Source organism: Lipophrys pholis (genome assembly GCF_963383615.2).
Source record: "Lipophrys pholis genome assembly, chromosome: 10".
Classification (NCBI taxonomy): Eukaryota; Metazoa; Chordata; class Actinopteri; order Blenniiformes; family Blenniidae; genus Lipophrys; species Lipophrys pholis.
Window position 1 is genome coordinate 13349886 of NC_137640.1, and position 15958 is coordinate 13365843.

A 15958-nucleotide genomic window follows, 5' to 3' on the forward strand; every position below is an offset into this window, starting at 1 on the left:
TATAATGTCCCATTGAGGATCAAGAAGGGGGAGTGAGAGAAGTGAGGGACTGGGAGTGTTGTGTGAAAAGAGTGCAGGCCAACGAGCGAGACAAAAGAGGCTGCGGCTGCATTCAATGTGCTGCTGGTGTGTCCCGTCTCCGAAGCCACAAGCAAAACCACATACCCCCCCTCCTCATCCTCCTCCTCCTCCCTCCTCCTCCCCCTCCTCCTCCTCTTCCTCCGCTCCTCTACCGGCCTGTGCGCCCTGCAGACGGCGGAAAACATATCGAAGAGGGGGACACAATCTGACGATTTCGCCGTTTTGCCGGAGCGTGAAGTTTGAGGACTCGGAAGAAGGGAGTCCCCCCTCTCCCTCCCGCCCGCCCGCCCGCCCCCCCACAACCCCCTCCTGCAACCGGGTGGTTCTCCTCCTCTCCTCTCGCCGTCCGAGCCGCGCGTCGAGCGCGGAGCCGTGTGGGGCTGGAGAGAGATATCACCCAGAACAAAGGAGTCTTCCAGCGAGGAATGAGCGAGTCGAGACTAGCTTCGCCTTTACCTTTGAAACCCGGCCAAATGCCTGCGTGAAACCGACAATAGTACATCGGCTGCTCGTATTTCTCGACGAAGCTTTCCGCCCCAAAACGGGAGAAAGAAGAAGGAACACACACACACACACACACACACACAAAAAACAACAAAACGCACCGAGACCCACACAAGTCGGCGGCTACGATGTTTCCTCAGAACCGACCACCGGTAAGTAGACCGTAGCTACTATGGAACCATATCCACACCTTTTAACGAGGCGATGGTCTCGTGAATTGGACATATAACAAATACAGTGTGTCTGTGTTTTTTTGTTTTTTTTTGTGGCACGCTGCGCGACGTTTAAACCGTAAAGGAGCCTCGTTCAGAGAGTGAAAGTCGGATTATGTCTATAATCAACATTACTGTGTATTTCCGGAGACTCTTTGTAGGCTAAAGTCTGACACCGTGCAGCCTAATCTCTCTTATTGTGTGTCTTTATATGCTAGGCTGGATGTAATCATTGTCTCATGAAGGTCAGGCAGATTGTTGTCAGTTGGGGTTTAATGGGGCAAAGCCCTCCTCAAACTTTGCTGACTGTCTTTGTGGATGAATCTCTCTTGTTCTTTTGCTGGCCACTGCCAGGGCCAAATCACAAAACATGGATCCTTGTCCTACCTCCATACTGTGGAGGAGTTGACCCACATGATGAAGTGTGTGTGTGTGTGTGTGTGTGTGGTGTGTGTGTTTGTTTGTTTGTCCTCTTCCTCACGAGCTGCATGGATGAGAAGGGAAGTGAGTCAGCTTGGCTTGACTGTCACCTTTTCTCAATGGCCTTACCTTCTCAGTGCCATCCATTGTTTTTGTTTTTTTTAATATAATTTCTACCTTTGCTTTCCTGCCCTCCCTCAACCACACTGAGTGTGATTCGTCACCGTGATTTGATGATTTCATAGATTAAACCATTTAGCATTTCCAAAGAGGCTTCCGTAAATGCCCAAAGTGCTCTATTAATGTGAATTAAATGATAATGACCTCTTTAAAAGTGGAAACCGACATGCAGTTTGTGTCCCGAAAAACGATTTCCTCAAAGTCCGGAGCAAAGATCCATGCTGCATGGCTTTAATTTGTTTCCGTGGAGTTTAGGTGGAGAGCTTTTGAGCAGGCTGAAATACATAAACAGTGGTCCTCCAGCTGTGTGAAGCATCAATTAAGACCTGCTCATTTGCCTAACCCTCCTCTACATCCCTCAGTGATGCCACCCTGCACCCCACCCCTGACTGCCTTTTGACATTTGTGTCCCGTGTATTGAAATCAGATTAACACACACGGTGCACTGTAAGTTCACATGGATGCATGTGTTTATGTATGTGTGTGTGTGTGTGTGTGTGTGTGTGTGTGTGTGTGTGTGTGTGTGTGTGTGTGTGTGTGTGTGTTCCACACCTTAATTATTCATAAATCCAGTCAGGCAAATAGAGATTCAGAGTGACGTATAGTTTGAATGTTTGTAGCTTTTGTGTCAGTGGGAGATCCGTGAATTGCGCTGCCATGCAAATACAGCCTCACTCTTTAAGGCCGAGCTTTCTTTGTGCGATAACGGGGTGAGTCGTGAGTCCCTCCCCACTGTCTCAATCTGCCTCATGCACAAACATACAGCACATGCAAAAACATTACACACGCAGCAGCAGCTGGGTATGTAGTATAGCTGAGTGCAGGAGGCAGACTGTGGGTCTGTGGTTTGCACTGTAAACCCAATCCCTCTCATCCAGCCTCTCCTCGCTGTGTTCCTGTGAGAGCTCCAAAACCACATCTTAATGTATGGGCAGGCGTCCCAGGGTGAGAGTAGCAGACTGCGGCGGGTCTGGGTGGAATGTTTAGGCCAGCGGCCCCGTTTCATTTCAGCTCTCCGCAGATCTGAGCAGTGCCGTGCGAGGGGGGCCGTCATCAGAAAGTCTCCGGCCATCAGCAACTCTTGTTTGCACCTCAGAGTGAAGGGCCTCTCAGTACAACACACTATTTAATCTCTGAAATGCTGGGCTGGCAGTCCCCTGTCATCACTGGATGTTGCTGTGCAGCGAAGGAAGTGACTCATGTATTATATAAACATGTAGCCAAACATATCTCCTAAAATGTGTAGTCTTGTATCAAATGATAGTAGTAGACTTCACATTCTGGGCCACTTTTATACACTGAATAGTAGACTTTGTGGTTGTATCTCTCAGCCAGCTGATCAATTGACCTGCATTTTCATAACTTAAGACAACAGATCATCCTGCTCTTAAGAAATTAAATCTTCGAGACTTTTTAAACTTTTTTAGGTGGACATTTGAGGATCATTGACTTCAAATTGCCCTCCAGGTATGAATGTGAGTGTGTGTGATTGTCTCACTATGCTCGACTGGCGAACTGTCTGGTTTGTATCCTGCTCTCACCCACAGTCAGCTGGGATTGTGTCATGGCACCACGTGACCCTAGGTTAGATGAAGCGGTATAGAAAATGCAAAGATGGAAAATAGAACATGAATATTTTAGGTGGCTTTTAATTACACATCACACTTCTGCATTCATTGAAAGCTTTCATTTGCAAATGTCAATCATTTAATAAAAAAATGTCATATATATATATATATATATATATATCAATGTAAACAGTGCACACCAATCACCCAAAGATATTTCACCAAAAAAGACAGTGACTTAGTACAGCAGAAAATATATATTTAGGTTGCACATCCAAAAAGGAGTAGGAAGAAAATTAAGCTTATTAAATCAAAACATAGCACACACTTAAGCAAAAGAAGTATTTCCAGTTATTTGCCATAATTGCCCGTGCTCTAAAGTTGCAGGAATGCCACACGAATCCTGTAGATGTGTTTAGTTTCTGCATGCTCTGCAGTGAGTGCAGGGTCCTGCCTCGTGTCAGAGACAGTAGCCTGGCAGAGAAGTGGATCAGACATGGCAGATACGGCTTGCTGTCGCAGATCTTTAGTGTTACTTTAAATCTTCCGCAGTGATGAAAATATACACAGAACAAAACTGAGTTCTAAAAAGAAAAATCAAATTGTACTGAACTGTTATTAAGCATACACAGCTTCACTACACTTGTAATAACACGCATCTATATCCATATTGTTTGGTTTAATAGGTGTAACATACGAAATAATGTTTTATTCCGTCTGTTTGATTTAAGTAGGACCGATCCTTCTGTGTGTGAAAGATCCAAATCTCTCAGAGGTTGCTGTTCGATCTTCATAACAACCCTCTGCCAAGAGCGGTATCCTGAACAATGCCCAGTGCTGGGGGGAGGGGTTTGTTCAGAGGTCACTGCATATTGTGAATATTAGTGAAATTCTGTTGTTTTGTTGTTGTTCTAAGCCATGATGAAGGATTATACATGTTTAATATCCAATTCATACTGACCGAGTGGTTTAGTGCCACAGCATGTTATGGTGAACATTCAATGCAGGTTGCGATTGAGGAAATTGGAATTCAATTCCAGTAGTTTTCTTTGGCTTAGCCGAGATACTATACATGGATACATAAGTTTTGTTTCTGATTATCCAACACTTAGAGGTGTACCAATACCTCTCATCTTCATCCATACATCTCTTATTATCCTTTTCTTTGCCATTAATAGCACTGAATTAATATCGAGATGGTGAAACACAGACACGATCAGATAGGGGACACAGGCATGAAGAGAAGAGTGGCTTTGTATGACTGAGATGAGGCGTTCTCCTTTCCATCCTCAGATCTAGCGTAAACCAAGCCTCCACCTCCTAAGCCCGAGCATGCTTTTAGCTCTTTATCACCACTGTTGTCCAGCGGTGAGAGTGTGGCTATCGATCAGCCGCTTGCCTACTCCGCTCAGCCAGCGATTAGAGGGAGAGGGAGGGAGAAAAGGCAGAGGAAGATGAGGGAAAAGAGGCTGAAGGGATCTCACGTTTACACAAGCTGTTGTGGAAGTGCGTCTCGGTGGAAGGAACAAACGAGCTGAGGGGGTTACCTAATAAAAGAAGGCACCTCCAGCAATTAAGCCAGCTGACAGGCAAACTGTGGAGCTTTACTAATGTGGGCTGACAGCAGGGAAATTTGAATAACGAGGCTTGCGGGAGGAAGAAGGAGACAGGAATGGGGAGGTGGAGGTGATGGGGAGGGGGGGGGGGGGGGGGGGGGACTGAGAAAGAAAGATGTGTGGTGCTAATGAAACAGGTGCCTGGCAGCCCCTCCCCTTTAAGTGGAGGAATCATTGAGAGATTACCAGCATGTTTCTCCCGTGCACAGCCAAGCTGATAGCTACTTGATGTATGTTTGTGTGTGTGAGTGTGTGTGTGTGTGGGGGCTTTCTGTTCGCAGCGTACGCTGGTCTAACAATGCCAACGACAGATGAATGGAGACAGTCATGTTCGCATTAATTTGAAATTAAAAGGGTTTAACTTCAAATACCTTAGAGCGAGGACAGTGTATTGACATGTTTTGTGGCTCCTACAATCAGGTAGGTGTGTTTCAGGCGTGGGTGGTTGGATACACAAGGATACACATTCGGGCATGCCGGGTTAGACCAGCATCCTTGGTAGTAGTTAGATGAGAGAGGGAGCGAGAGAGCACTCAGTGGGTGTTTACTCTGATGATTGACTCTGTGGGTAAGCCGTGTAATTAGTGGCCTGACTAATGGGCTGAGCTATATGAAGGGTGGCAGTGGCGAAGCATCTTCCCAGCTGAAGGATACAGACAGACTGATGAAACTCATAAATATTTTGAAAGCCGTGCATCTGGTCATGGTTTGATCTAGGAATCAATGATCCGATGAGCCAGCGTGTATTGATTATCTTAAGAACTATTGACTGGGTTAAAATGAGATTTTGTAGACGTCAGTGGATCTCTGGCAAGGATTTCTGCTGACCTTTGACTTGTCAAGGTTCATATTTATAGGTTCACTTCATCCTTGTTTTCTTTAGTGATTTATCGTGAGCATTTGTGGGACTGCAATACAGCATTAATGTTCTCATCAGAAGAAATCCACTTGTTCTCCTTTGAGCCTCGTTTTTATCTCATGCAGACTTTACTGTAGTTGTACTAATTACTTATCGTTTCGTTCATCTTGCAACAGCAAAACTTATTCGTTCGCTTTTTTTACACAAATCACTTTCTTCAGGAAAGACAGCCCAAAAACTTTCATGAATATAAGTCACACTTTACCATCAGTGGTTAATAGAATAATAATAAATATGACTTATGTCTGGTATAATGCTTTGCAACGTAGTATACAGTGGCTCACTTTTTTAATTGGTGGTTGTTAGTAGTATTACATTTCCAATTTTAAAAATGTAAACCTGCTTAAAAGACTGTATGAATACAACATGAAGAACATTATGCATGAGACCTTCTATGTGTGCTGCTTGGCAATAATATGGTAAAAGGTCTCTGTGTACAGTCTCAGAGTTTCATACCAGAGCTAAAGTCTCCTAGTCCTTCGTGCTAAAATGGTAAAAGTAAAAATAAAAAGTTTTGGGGTCCTTTTTCCTTTGAAGCTATATGTCGGCAAATGTGAAAATTGTAAGAGATAATAGGGTGAATTTCTCCTTCAAGGGAAATCTGGTCATCTCTTCACATCCTCGCAAAGAAAACCCTGAAAAAACTTTCTTTGAAGGGAACCTAATGCTCTTCTGGTCACACAACCACATCAGAACCATGATGGCCCCATTTCAGCTCCATTAGCAAATTATGTGTCAGTGTAGGTCAGTGCGGGTGAGGAGGGTTGAGACGCATCCCGCGGATTCCCATTTATATTGACATATGAGCTGCAGTCATGTTTGGAAACGATAAAGCGCATGTGTGCTTGTAAATACTTGTGGAAAACTGCGTCACATACGCATCCACTTAATGTTTGTAGTGGCCGTGTGGGTGTGTGTGGGTGTGTGTGTGTGTGTTTGTGTTGAGGGTAAGGGGGTGTTAGAGCAAGGATGTGAGGTCATAGTGGTTTTCTGCTTGTGGTGTAATTAGAGGTAAGTCAAAACAAGACTTATTTCATTCAGGGAATGCCACATTTGAAACGTTATTTTGTTTTTTTCCACATCAGAATGTAATGTATGCACAGTTTATATTTTTCAAAAGATTTTCATTAGATGTGTATAGGTGTGTTTATCCATTTGTGTCGCATAATTGAGCAGTCATGGGTTGCCGTGCATGAGACATTGGCTATAATACATGTGAAGCGATTTTAACCTGCGTTACAGCCTTGCTAAAAGTGTGTTATTATATATTTATCTCCAGTCAGGAAAATGCCTGAAACCATGTTATTGAATTATTCCTGCATTATTTTCCCCCTGATTAGTTTCTTACTTCCTATACTGTAGAACTTGTATAACCTTCCAAGACAGAGAAAAGTCAGTGTGAATGTAAAGGTTCTTGCCCTTCTGGTTTGACAGAGTCATAGTCAGGGTTTTCTCTTTAAGCATGCCAGATCGGTGGCCCTCTACCCATTCCAAGTTTAGCATTTTGCGTTCTCAGCTGGCTTTCTTGGATAGAAAAGATCACAGTCTTGCTGACTAACAACACAAGGCTGATTGGTCCTTGTAAACACTGCCTTGCTGATTTATCTAAACAGTTGAGTAATCAGATGATCTTTAATCATACATTTAAAAAAATAAAAAAAATAAAATTCCTCTCCTTTGTCACCCAGCCTTGTGCAATCCTTCCCCAGCATTACAGAAGCTGACTTTACAATTGAACGAGCCGCAGAAAGATCTAGCTTGTAATTGTGTAACAATGATTTTCAGTCTATGTAAGCGTCGTTCAAGGGCAGACGGCATGTCTCTTGTTTGCCTTCAAGAGGGAGGGAATAACTGACCATGGGATTATCAGGTGAGGCTTCCTGCCTAGATCCATTCCCTGAGGTCGCCAGGTCACCTTAATGGCCTAACCTCCCAATTTATAGCCTGCTCAGCTGTTTGCCAGATCTGGAGTTAGGGCAAACAAATACCAGTGGTTCATAAGAGACATAGTGAGATGGAAAAGAGCTTATATATGCTGAGATAGAGTCAGTGTTAGTGTGTGAAGTCTGTGGCATGCATCCTGGCTCGACAGTTATGAATTCTCACAACAGCAGCCAGATCCGGCAGACTGGAGTGGTACATAAGGTCACAAGCGGCTGAGCCTGCAGAGAGACAGTGGTTTCCTCCATCTTCAAAAAAAAAAAAGGGAAAAAAAAAATCTCTTCTCTTGAACAGCAGAAAACAGACAAGTCGACAGCACAGTGCATGCATAGGAAAATGCTGGATTTCCTCTCACCTGTCGTCTGGAGACTGGCTATGTTAAAAAAAAAAAGAGAGAAAAAAACCCCTAAATATGTGAAAAGAAGAAGGGGGGAGGAGCAATAAAAGGAAGGATAGTCGTCTCTTTCTCCCTCCTTCCAGCCTACTATAAAATGGCCTTGGTGCTCTTTTTTCCTACTGTGAAGCATAATTGCTGTGTGTCTGTGTGTGTGTGTGTGTGTGTGTGTGTGTGTGTGTGTGTGTGTGTGTGTGTGTGTGTTTAATCATGGGTTTTTGTGAGACAGGGCTGTGCGTGTGTGAGAGCAGCAAGCAAGACTGACAAAATGTGTATGTGCATCTTTGTGCGGGTGAGTGTGTGCAATAGTGTGTTTGAGTGTGTAGTTAAAAAAAAAAAAAAAAAAATGTGTGTGCGTGTCCATTTGAGTGTGTATGTGTGTGGCTCTCGGTGCACGAGGAGGGGGATCTGGCCGACAGTTTGAGAGCAGCTTGTTAGAAAGAAAGAGGAACAATGAGGCCACAGCCCCTCTTCTTCAATCTTCTATTTTCTTTTCTTTCTCTTCCCCTCTTCTTTTTCTTTCTTTTCATTTTTTTTTTATCCTCTGCTTATAAAGAAGACTCCCTGGTTTCAGCTCCTCTGTGTATTGCTCCAAATAGTTCTCGTCCATCCTATCTGTTAAATTTCACTCATTATTGTCTCTCTTTTTAAAATTCTTTATTCGCTATTCATCTCTTTGCTGCCCTCACGCCCTCATTTCCCTCGCCTTAGATAATGTTTCACCCGCAGACACACCTGTCTCTGTATTTGTCTAATTCCTCTGCACACATATTTGTTTTTAATGTAATGTTTTATACACAAGCGGTGTTTGTTTTTGGGATTGGTGCTGTAGTATTGAAGTCAATAATTAAATATAGGTGATGCTTATCATACGTTGATAATATGTAGAGCATCAAGGTTGGGTAAAGTTTATCAGCTAAAGAAAATATTTGTACAATTCTTCAGCCGTCGTATTCAAGATGTAAAACGTTTTCTTGAGCGGGAAAGGTGTGCGGCTTGTTTTGTGGGCCCTCGGTCTCACTCTGTGATCTGGTGTGATGAAGTCAATCCAATCTTTCCGGAGAAAATTCAATGGGCTTTTCAGAACTGAAGGACACGACAGTATACATTAGAGCAAAAGTACCATGAATAAGCAACAGAGTAGGAGGATATACTTGTGTGTAATGAGAAAAACTGTCCGTGATTGTGTTCTATGTAAAGTGATTCGACAGATGCAAATGTGAATACACCTACAGACTTAAATATAATATGAACCTCTCTTTCTCAGATTTATCTCACATTACACAAGGAAGGTGAGTAGATTATAAGAAATACTGAGTTAGCCTGATAAAAGGTTGGGAAGTTACTTGACTACCAGTTGAAAAAGCATTTAAGAGGAAAAAAATAAAGGTTGCTCCAGGACAGATTCAATATCTGGGGCAATACCTGGCGAGTTTTGTCTGAGGTTTTTTTCAGAAAAAAATAGCAACAGCCTTGTGACACAGCCCACTTCACATAGAACTCTTACAATATACTGTATTTATTTTTTACAGAAGGACGGAGGACTTCCTAGTTTGAAAATAAATCAAAAGGCTTTGTTAGTGGTGGTTTTTGTTTTCAATTAACAATGTAGTTATTACATTAGTTATTCTGACATGAAGCAGCCCCGATTTTAGTAGAATATCCATCCATCCATCCATCCATCCATCCATCCATCCATCCATCCATCCATTCATACTAATCAACTCCCACAATGCTAAGAGTCTTTTAATATAACGAATCTGCGAAATACTTTTTGAAAAGCTCATGAAAGCAAGATATTCATTTGTGCCAAAAATGTTATCGCTGTAAGTTAACATCATCATCATCTTTCTCGGCCCCCGTTGAGCTTGTGAAGCGGCGATCCTGGGCCCTTTCTGCTTCTGTGCTCTCTCATTTGACAGAGAGCCAAACAGACAGACAGACGGACAGCACTGACCACCCTCCTCGGCCAGCTCTCAGCCCTCTTTTGTCTGCATGTCCTGCAGCATTACCCCTATGGTTGTAGTCTCCTAATTGCTGCGGGCCCTGCACTATACAAAGGTTGGGAGGGGTCTTCAGCTAAGATTGGTTCCTTTTTTTTCTCCTCCTCCTTTTCTCCCCCACTGCTTTAGTCCTGTCTTTATTTCTTTCTCGTTTTCCAACTTGCCATTAAATAAAGTGTGCTCATTTGGCTAAAAAGCTCTTGCCCCTCTCTGCCCTCCCATTCGAGTTCTGCTGACCCATTCACATCTGGCTCTACTGGCAGTGACAGTATGTCTGGAACAGACATCCCCTCATAGGCATGCTGGTGTGCATGTGGAGTTCTGGTGCTCATGCTGTTGTTTTGTCACATTCATTTTAACTGCTTCAGCAGGAAGACGCGACTGAGTGGCACTTTTCTTTTATTATGTCAAGTTCGTTGGTTTACATAGAAAACAGTTCTACATTATTGACACAATTTTGAAATCCGACATTTATTGATTCTTTACAGGCACCTCTTCAGCCACCCCCTGGATCCTCGGCCTCTGTGGTGGCAGCGGCGGCGGCAGCAGCGGCGGCAGCTTCGGGAACACCCCAATCATTGAAACTAACCTACCCAGAAACGTTGGACCGCATCAAGGAGGAGTTTCAGTTCCTCCAGACCCAGTACCATAGGTGGGTGTTTCAGTTTTGGTGTTTGGGTGTGTAATTCTTAATTTTAACCAGATTGTGGAACCCTATTGATTGAAGTACTGTATTTGTGGGGTCCGACCTAGGTTTTGTAGGCCAACATGCCACACTCCATAGCTTCAGTTGGTACGATGTAGAATATTGACTATGTAGTTTATACAGTTCATAACATAAAATACAAATGTCGAGGGTTCTAACAATGTCAGTCATTTCAATGTTCAAATTTAACACAAACAAGAGCCTTATCTTCTTTATGGTGGTAATCATTCCAGCATAGGTATTCTCAGGTGACTCTGTCAATGTGGAGTGTGTAAAGTTGATACGAGGTCAACTTTTGCCAGAGGGAATTTCTTTTCGTGCACTTCCTTTGCTCCCGAGTCACACACGTGCTCGGGCACCCAATCGCTGATTGTGATAATACAAGATAATGCTATGCAAAGCTTTGACATCTCCTGTCTTTGCTTGGCTGTAGGGTGTGCTTGATGTGCAGGAATGTGCCCAGAGATCCTTTGAATGAGGGATTTGGCCTGGTTGTGCAGTCCCCAGCTTTCTCTCTCTCTCTCTCTCTCTCTCTCTCTCTCTCTCTCTCTCTCTCTCTCTCTCTCGCTCTCTCAGTTCTGTTGGCACACCTTCACAGGCTTCCCCCCGCCCCACCTCTTTGCACCCTACCACCACTCTTTTCCTCTCATCCTGCTTTCATTTAGATGGTCAGAATTGTCCCCTCCTTCGATTTTGTCCCATTCCAAACTTCTATTGTGCACACTGTCTACAGTGCGTCTAACCCCTGCAGCTGCTTTTGCCCCATTCACACACGTCTCTGTGTGTAGGTGTCCATATTTTTCCCATCCACTCTTCAAGATTGTTGCATTCACCCATACGGGCAGCTTAGTGATGTCCAACGAGGAGCATTAAAAATCTATTTTCAGTTCAAGTTCCTAACAAAAATGGAAAACAGCATTTCTGTATGAGTACAACAGGAACACTTAAAAACCGTGGGTGTGTTGGTTCGTCTGACTTCTCTTTGGAGATTATTGATTGTTCTTAAAATTTTAGTTAATGGATATTTATGGGAAATTTAAATGCATAGCTTGAGGACTGTGAGAAGTTCATCATTTTGTTATTTTGTGATGTGCGCATGGCATTTCAGAATCTGTTGTCATGCTGCAATAAAAGAGATAATTGAGTGTTAATATGATTTAACCCAGACTGCTGAAAATGTAGGGATATTCTTGTGTTTATTGATGGGAAAACTATTGTTATAAACCCCTGGTATGGTCCACACACACACACACACACACACCAATGCATGTTAAGTGGTTAACTGAATTACACTCAGTATTTATTTTCTGCAAATCAGATGGCAACCTGGGATTATCACCATATGACGATTTAACTTAAAGACCAGAAATATTTTCACGTGGGTTATGACACCAAACCTTTTTTACAGAGAAATTGAGGTTCGTAGGACTGAATCACCTTTAGATCTGTTGCTTAAAATGGCATGAGCCTCTGGCAGCAGTTCAGCATTACGCCTCATGTTACAAAACACCTGGAGCTTCACACTCTTGCCAAACGTTGGGGCTCAACATTAGTGAGTAGGTTCAACAACAAATGAATGATGAGATTAAGATCACGATTGAGAGCGAGGGAGAGCACGTGATTCCATCCATATCTTCCATTTTCCATAGTGCAGCGTGCTGTTTTAGAAGGCCTGGTTCACGCTTCCAGGAAAGCTTGTTTCCTCCAGGCTTCTCCGAAAGCCTGCAGGCTGTTATGAGCACAAAGACACAGCAGATTAATACACCGCATATGACTACGACTGAACCTCATTACTGTAACCTGTAACAATAGCAACAGTTATTGGAACAACATGTGTTACCAGGCATCTTTTTGCATATCTGTTGGGTGCATGTTTAATGCCGCACTTCGATACATGCCTGTTAATTGGAGTGACTGGCCTGGCTTGCCGATAATTGGCATACAAACAGCAGTGACGTTGGGCTGCTCCCCACAACGTGTTCCACACACACCAGCAGCTAAATCGCTAAATTGGAGTTTGATTCTGCAGAAAACTATTTGAAACCTATTATGCGGAGCTGTTACAGAACCTGGACTGGGTGATAATTGGAGCTGGTTTTATCGTTTTACAAACTTTAACTTCATCATCCATCGATGAGTCAGGAAATATTTTGATTGGAAAGCTCAAAATAAATAATGACCAATTTACATTTGCTTTTCAATCAAACTCAAGGACAGACAATTTATACAAATGAACAAATAAAAAGCATACTTTAGAGGAACTCTATTTACTCCCAGCTGGCAGTTTATTAGTTGACCAATATAACTCTGATATATTCTTACACGACAGTCATGCAATGAATCTACGACCTTCATGGGTGCTGTAATGCAGTGTGTAGTTTGTGGTTCCGTTGAACTGCATTCTGGCATCTCTGCTTTTTATACTCATATAGACCCGGCTGTTAAGTATATATTGCCCAATCTAGTGCTGCTGTTATTTTAAATGTTTGTGATTATTTTGGATCATAGTTTTCAACCACAAGAGTGAAATTTTTTTTATAGTTACTCTCTTCGCCATGACTAAAGCCTTTTGTGTGTTTGTGGATAGAAATAACCAGGTCGCCCAGTCATGAATCTTAGCTGTGCTATATGTTTGTTTGTTTGTTTGTTTTTCATACTTTATTGATACCCCATTTTGGGAAATTTCTTTTACCAAATTGTCCCATCGGTGGGCAGCCATAGTAGAGCGCTCGGGGGAGCTGGCAGTCGAAGGTCTTGCTTAGGGACCGAAAAAAGTAGGAGTTTTCTATTAAAATTGAAAGTGAACAAGAAAACCACATTGTCCTTTTTCAGATTAGTGTAACAATATTTTAGAGCTCACACAGCTTACCATAATTAAAGTTCAGATTGGCTGCAGTTTTTAAAAGGTCCAGACAGATAGCAATAGTCAGTTGGATTACCAGCATCCTTGTTTAGCACGCCGGCAGACACGCTGAATCTCGGAGCCACATCTGATTGCAGGATACACCTTCATGTAATCAGACCTACTTGTACACTTTTGCTCCCCAGCAGAGAAAACATGACCTGAATACCCACAGAGACAGACACAAACACACTGACCCATTCAGACAGACTTCCAATCTGGTGCATGTGCTTAACACGCTTAGACACATGTACGGGCCTCCCCAATTATCCTCACACACAAATAGACGTCTGGAAATAGCAGGGTTTAGTTGTGTATTTTGGCTTCAGGGAAGGTGGCTGGATTCTGATAGATGTTGGATTAGACGGCAGGAAAGAGACGGAGGGAAGGGATTTGACGGTGATGAGCTGCAACTGTATGTTGTGTGTTCGGGTCGGTGGGTAGGGAGGGTGGGAGGGTGGGCGGCAGGTTGCGGTTATAAATTTGTGAGTGGCTTGTTGGTCTTTGTGGCATCCCTGGTTGTTATGACGGGATGGGAAAAAAATTCAAACCCAGTGAAAAAAAAATAGAAGAGTTAATTAATTAGAGGGTCAGTGCAGGGTCAGTGCTGTGCCGTAAGGGTGCGTGTGTGTGTAGGTGTGTGTGCGTGCGTGTGTGAGAGTCTGTTAGCTGTCTAAACAGGCTATAATCAACAGACTGAAGGGAGACGGGAGGAGCTGCTGACAGAGCTCTCATTACTGTAATTTTCTTCCTCTACAAACGCACACACAGGTTGCTCTTGGTGAAAGTGTGCCTTTGTGTGTGTGTGTGTGTGTGTGTGTGTGTGTGTGTGTGTGTGTGTGTGTGTGTGTGGTCTGTAGAGCAAGATAGGTTCTCCACTTATGACTAATATGCTGCCACTCATCGCTAAAGAGCCCCTCCACTCATCTCTATCCCAAATGCATCATAGCAGTAGTAACTAGTGCAACTTTTGACAGAAAAAACACATTTATCTTCTCCATAATCCATTCGTTCTGATCCGCCAACAAACATAGACAAATGCCGTATCAGACAGCACATTTTAACCACATATTTTCTTTAAGTACATGCCTAGTTAATTACTAAAAAACAGTTTGACTCAGATTACTACCGGTACATTGTTTGTCCATGGCTCTTCAAACAAGCTCACTTTGCATTTTCTAAGGTATGTTTTAGCTCTCTATATGCACCCAGTGTTTCAACTGCTTTGTCTTATTACACTCATTTACGCTAAAAAGTAATATTAATGTGAAGTTGTTTTGAATCTGCTTTCTGAGTTTCAATGTTCGGGTGTGGGGGTGATGTGGCTATGGGGTGTGTCCAGTAACAAAACCCAGTCAGATGAAAGGACAGAAGCTCAAAAGTCCTCTCATACTTGCTGAAAAATGGAACTTATTGTAGATGTTTGATGGAAGAGATCAGACAGTAACTTTAATTAATTGATGGGCACATGCTGCTGCCATAATATCTGAAGTCTATAGTATATGGATAAGCTGACTGATGAGGGGGATAATCATTTCATTCAGTAGCAACACCAGATGATTCATGACTCCCTGTCCTATATTCAGAAAATTCATAAAACTGCCCAGTGTTCAGTGATCACATTTCAGAAGCTGGGCTACGTTTTACCCTTCCTTTCATGAGAGTATGTACCGTACATTATAGAAGAGAAACCTTTAAATCTGTCCTATGCAGCCTTTCATTTCGAAAAGAAACCCCAGTGGACTAACAATAGAGCCAACTGGAGAGAGTTGTATAGATTGACACATTTATTTTAACCTTGGACTGTAAGGATGGATTTGCATCAAATGTGTCTCTATTTTACATGCAGTGTGATACAAGGTGGGTGCTTGATTATGACTGGATGAAACAGACAAGTAGCCTCAGTGTTTAACTGTCTTACCAAATGAATAGATTCTATTTGCTTTTGGGCAGACTGAGGTTTTGCGGTTTCTACACAGTTAGGTGTGTGTGTGTGTGTGTGTGTGTGTGTGTGTGTGTGTGTGTGTGTGTGTGTGTGTGTACCTGGAGGACCAACCTTTACAGTGTTGCAGCGAGAGTTACAGTTGGCCTGCTATTGTGCAACAAGACCCCAGCTTTATTTTGTGCATGCTTGTGTCGAAGTGTGTGTGTTTGCTCGCGTATTTGCCCTTGAGAGATGATGAAAGAGTACACGGCTAAGTTGGGTGGGTCCCTGGTGTGTCTTTGTGCGATGCAGAGACTGTGTGTGTGTGTGTGTGTGTGTGTGTGTGTGTGTGTGTGTGTGTGTGTGTGTGTGTGTGTGTGTGTGTGTGTGTGTGTGTGTGTGTGTGTGTGTGTGTGTGTGTGTGTGTGTGTGTGTGTGTGTGTGTGTGTCAGAGACTGAGAGAGAGGCTGGAGGTTTTTGCAGGCAGGCAGAAAGGAAAGGATGATCAATAGTTAATGAGATGTAAAGTGAACAGTCACATACCTGGAGGCTGGCAGGCTAAATGGTCCTGACACTATAAAGGCATGA

General features: G+C 43.1%; 1 protein-coding gene across 4 annotated transcripts in view; it reads left to right on the forward strand.

The window, feature by feature from the left end:
• The first annotated feature begins 225 nt into the window (after positions 1-225).
• The window catches only part of tle2a (TLE family member 2, transcriptional corepressor a), a 37866-nt gene continuing 22133 nt past the window's right edge, over positions 226-15958 (forward strand). For 2 of the 4 annotated variants that reach the window (XM_080474239.1, XM_080474238.1), the window contains exons 1-2: positions 610-737; positions 10327-10490. In XM_080474239.1, the coding sequence (XP_080330365.1) occupies positions 714-737; positions 10327-10490 (188 nt within the window). In that variant the 5' untranslated portion in view covers positions 610-713. Of the gene's footprint in view, positions 738-10326; positions 10491-15958 lie in introns of all 4 variants that reach the window. The other 2 variants (XM_080474241.1, XM_080474240.1) reach the window with 2 other exon arrangements.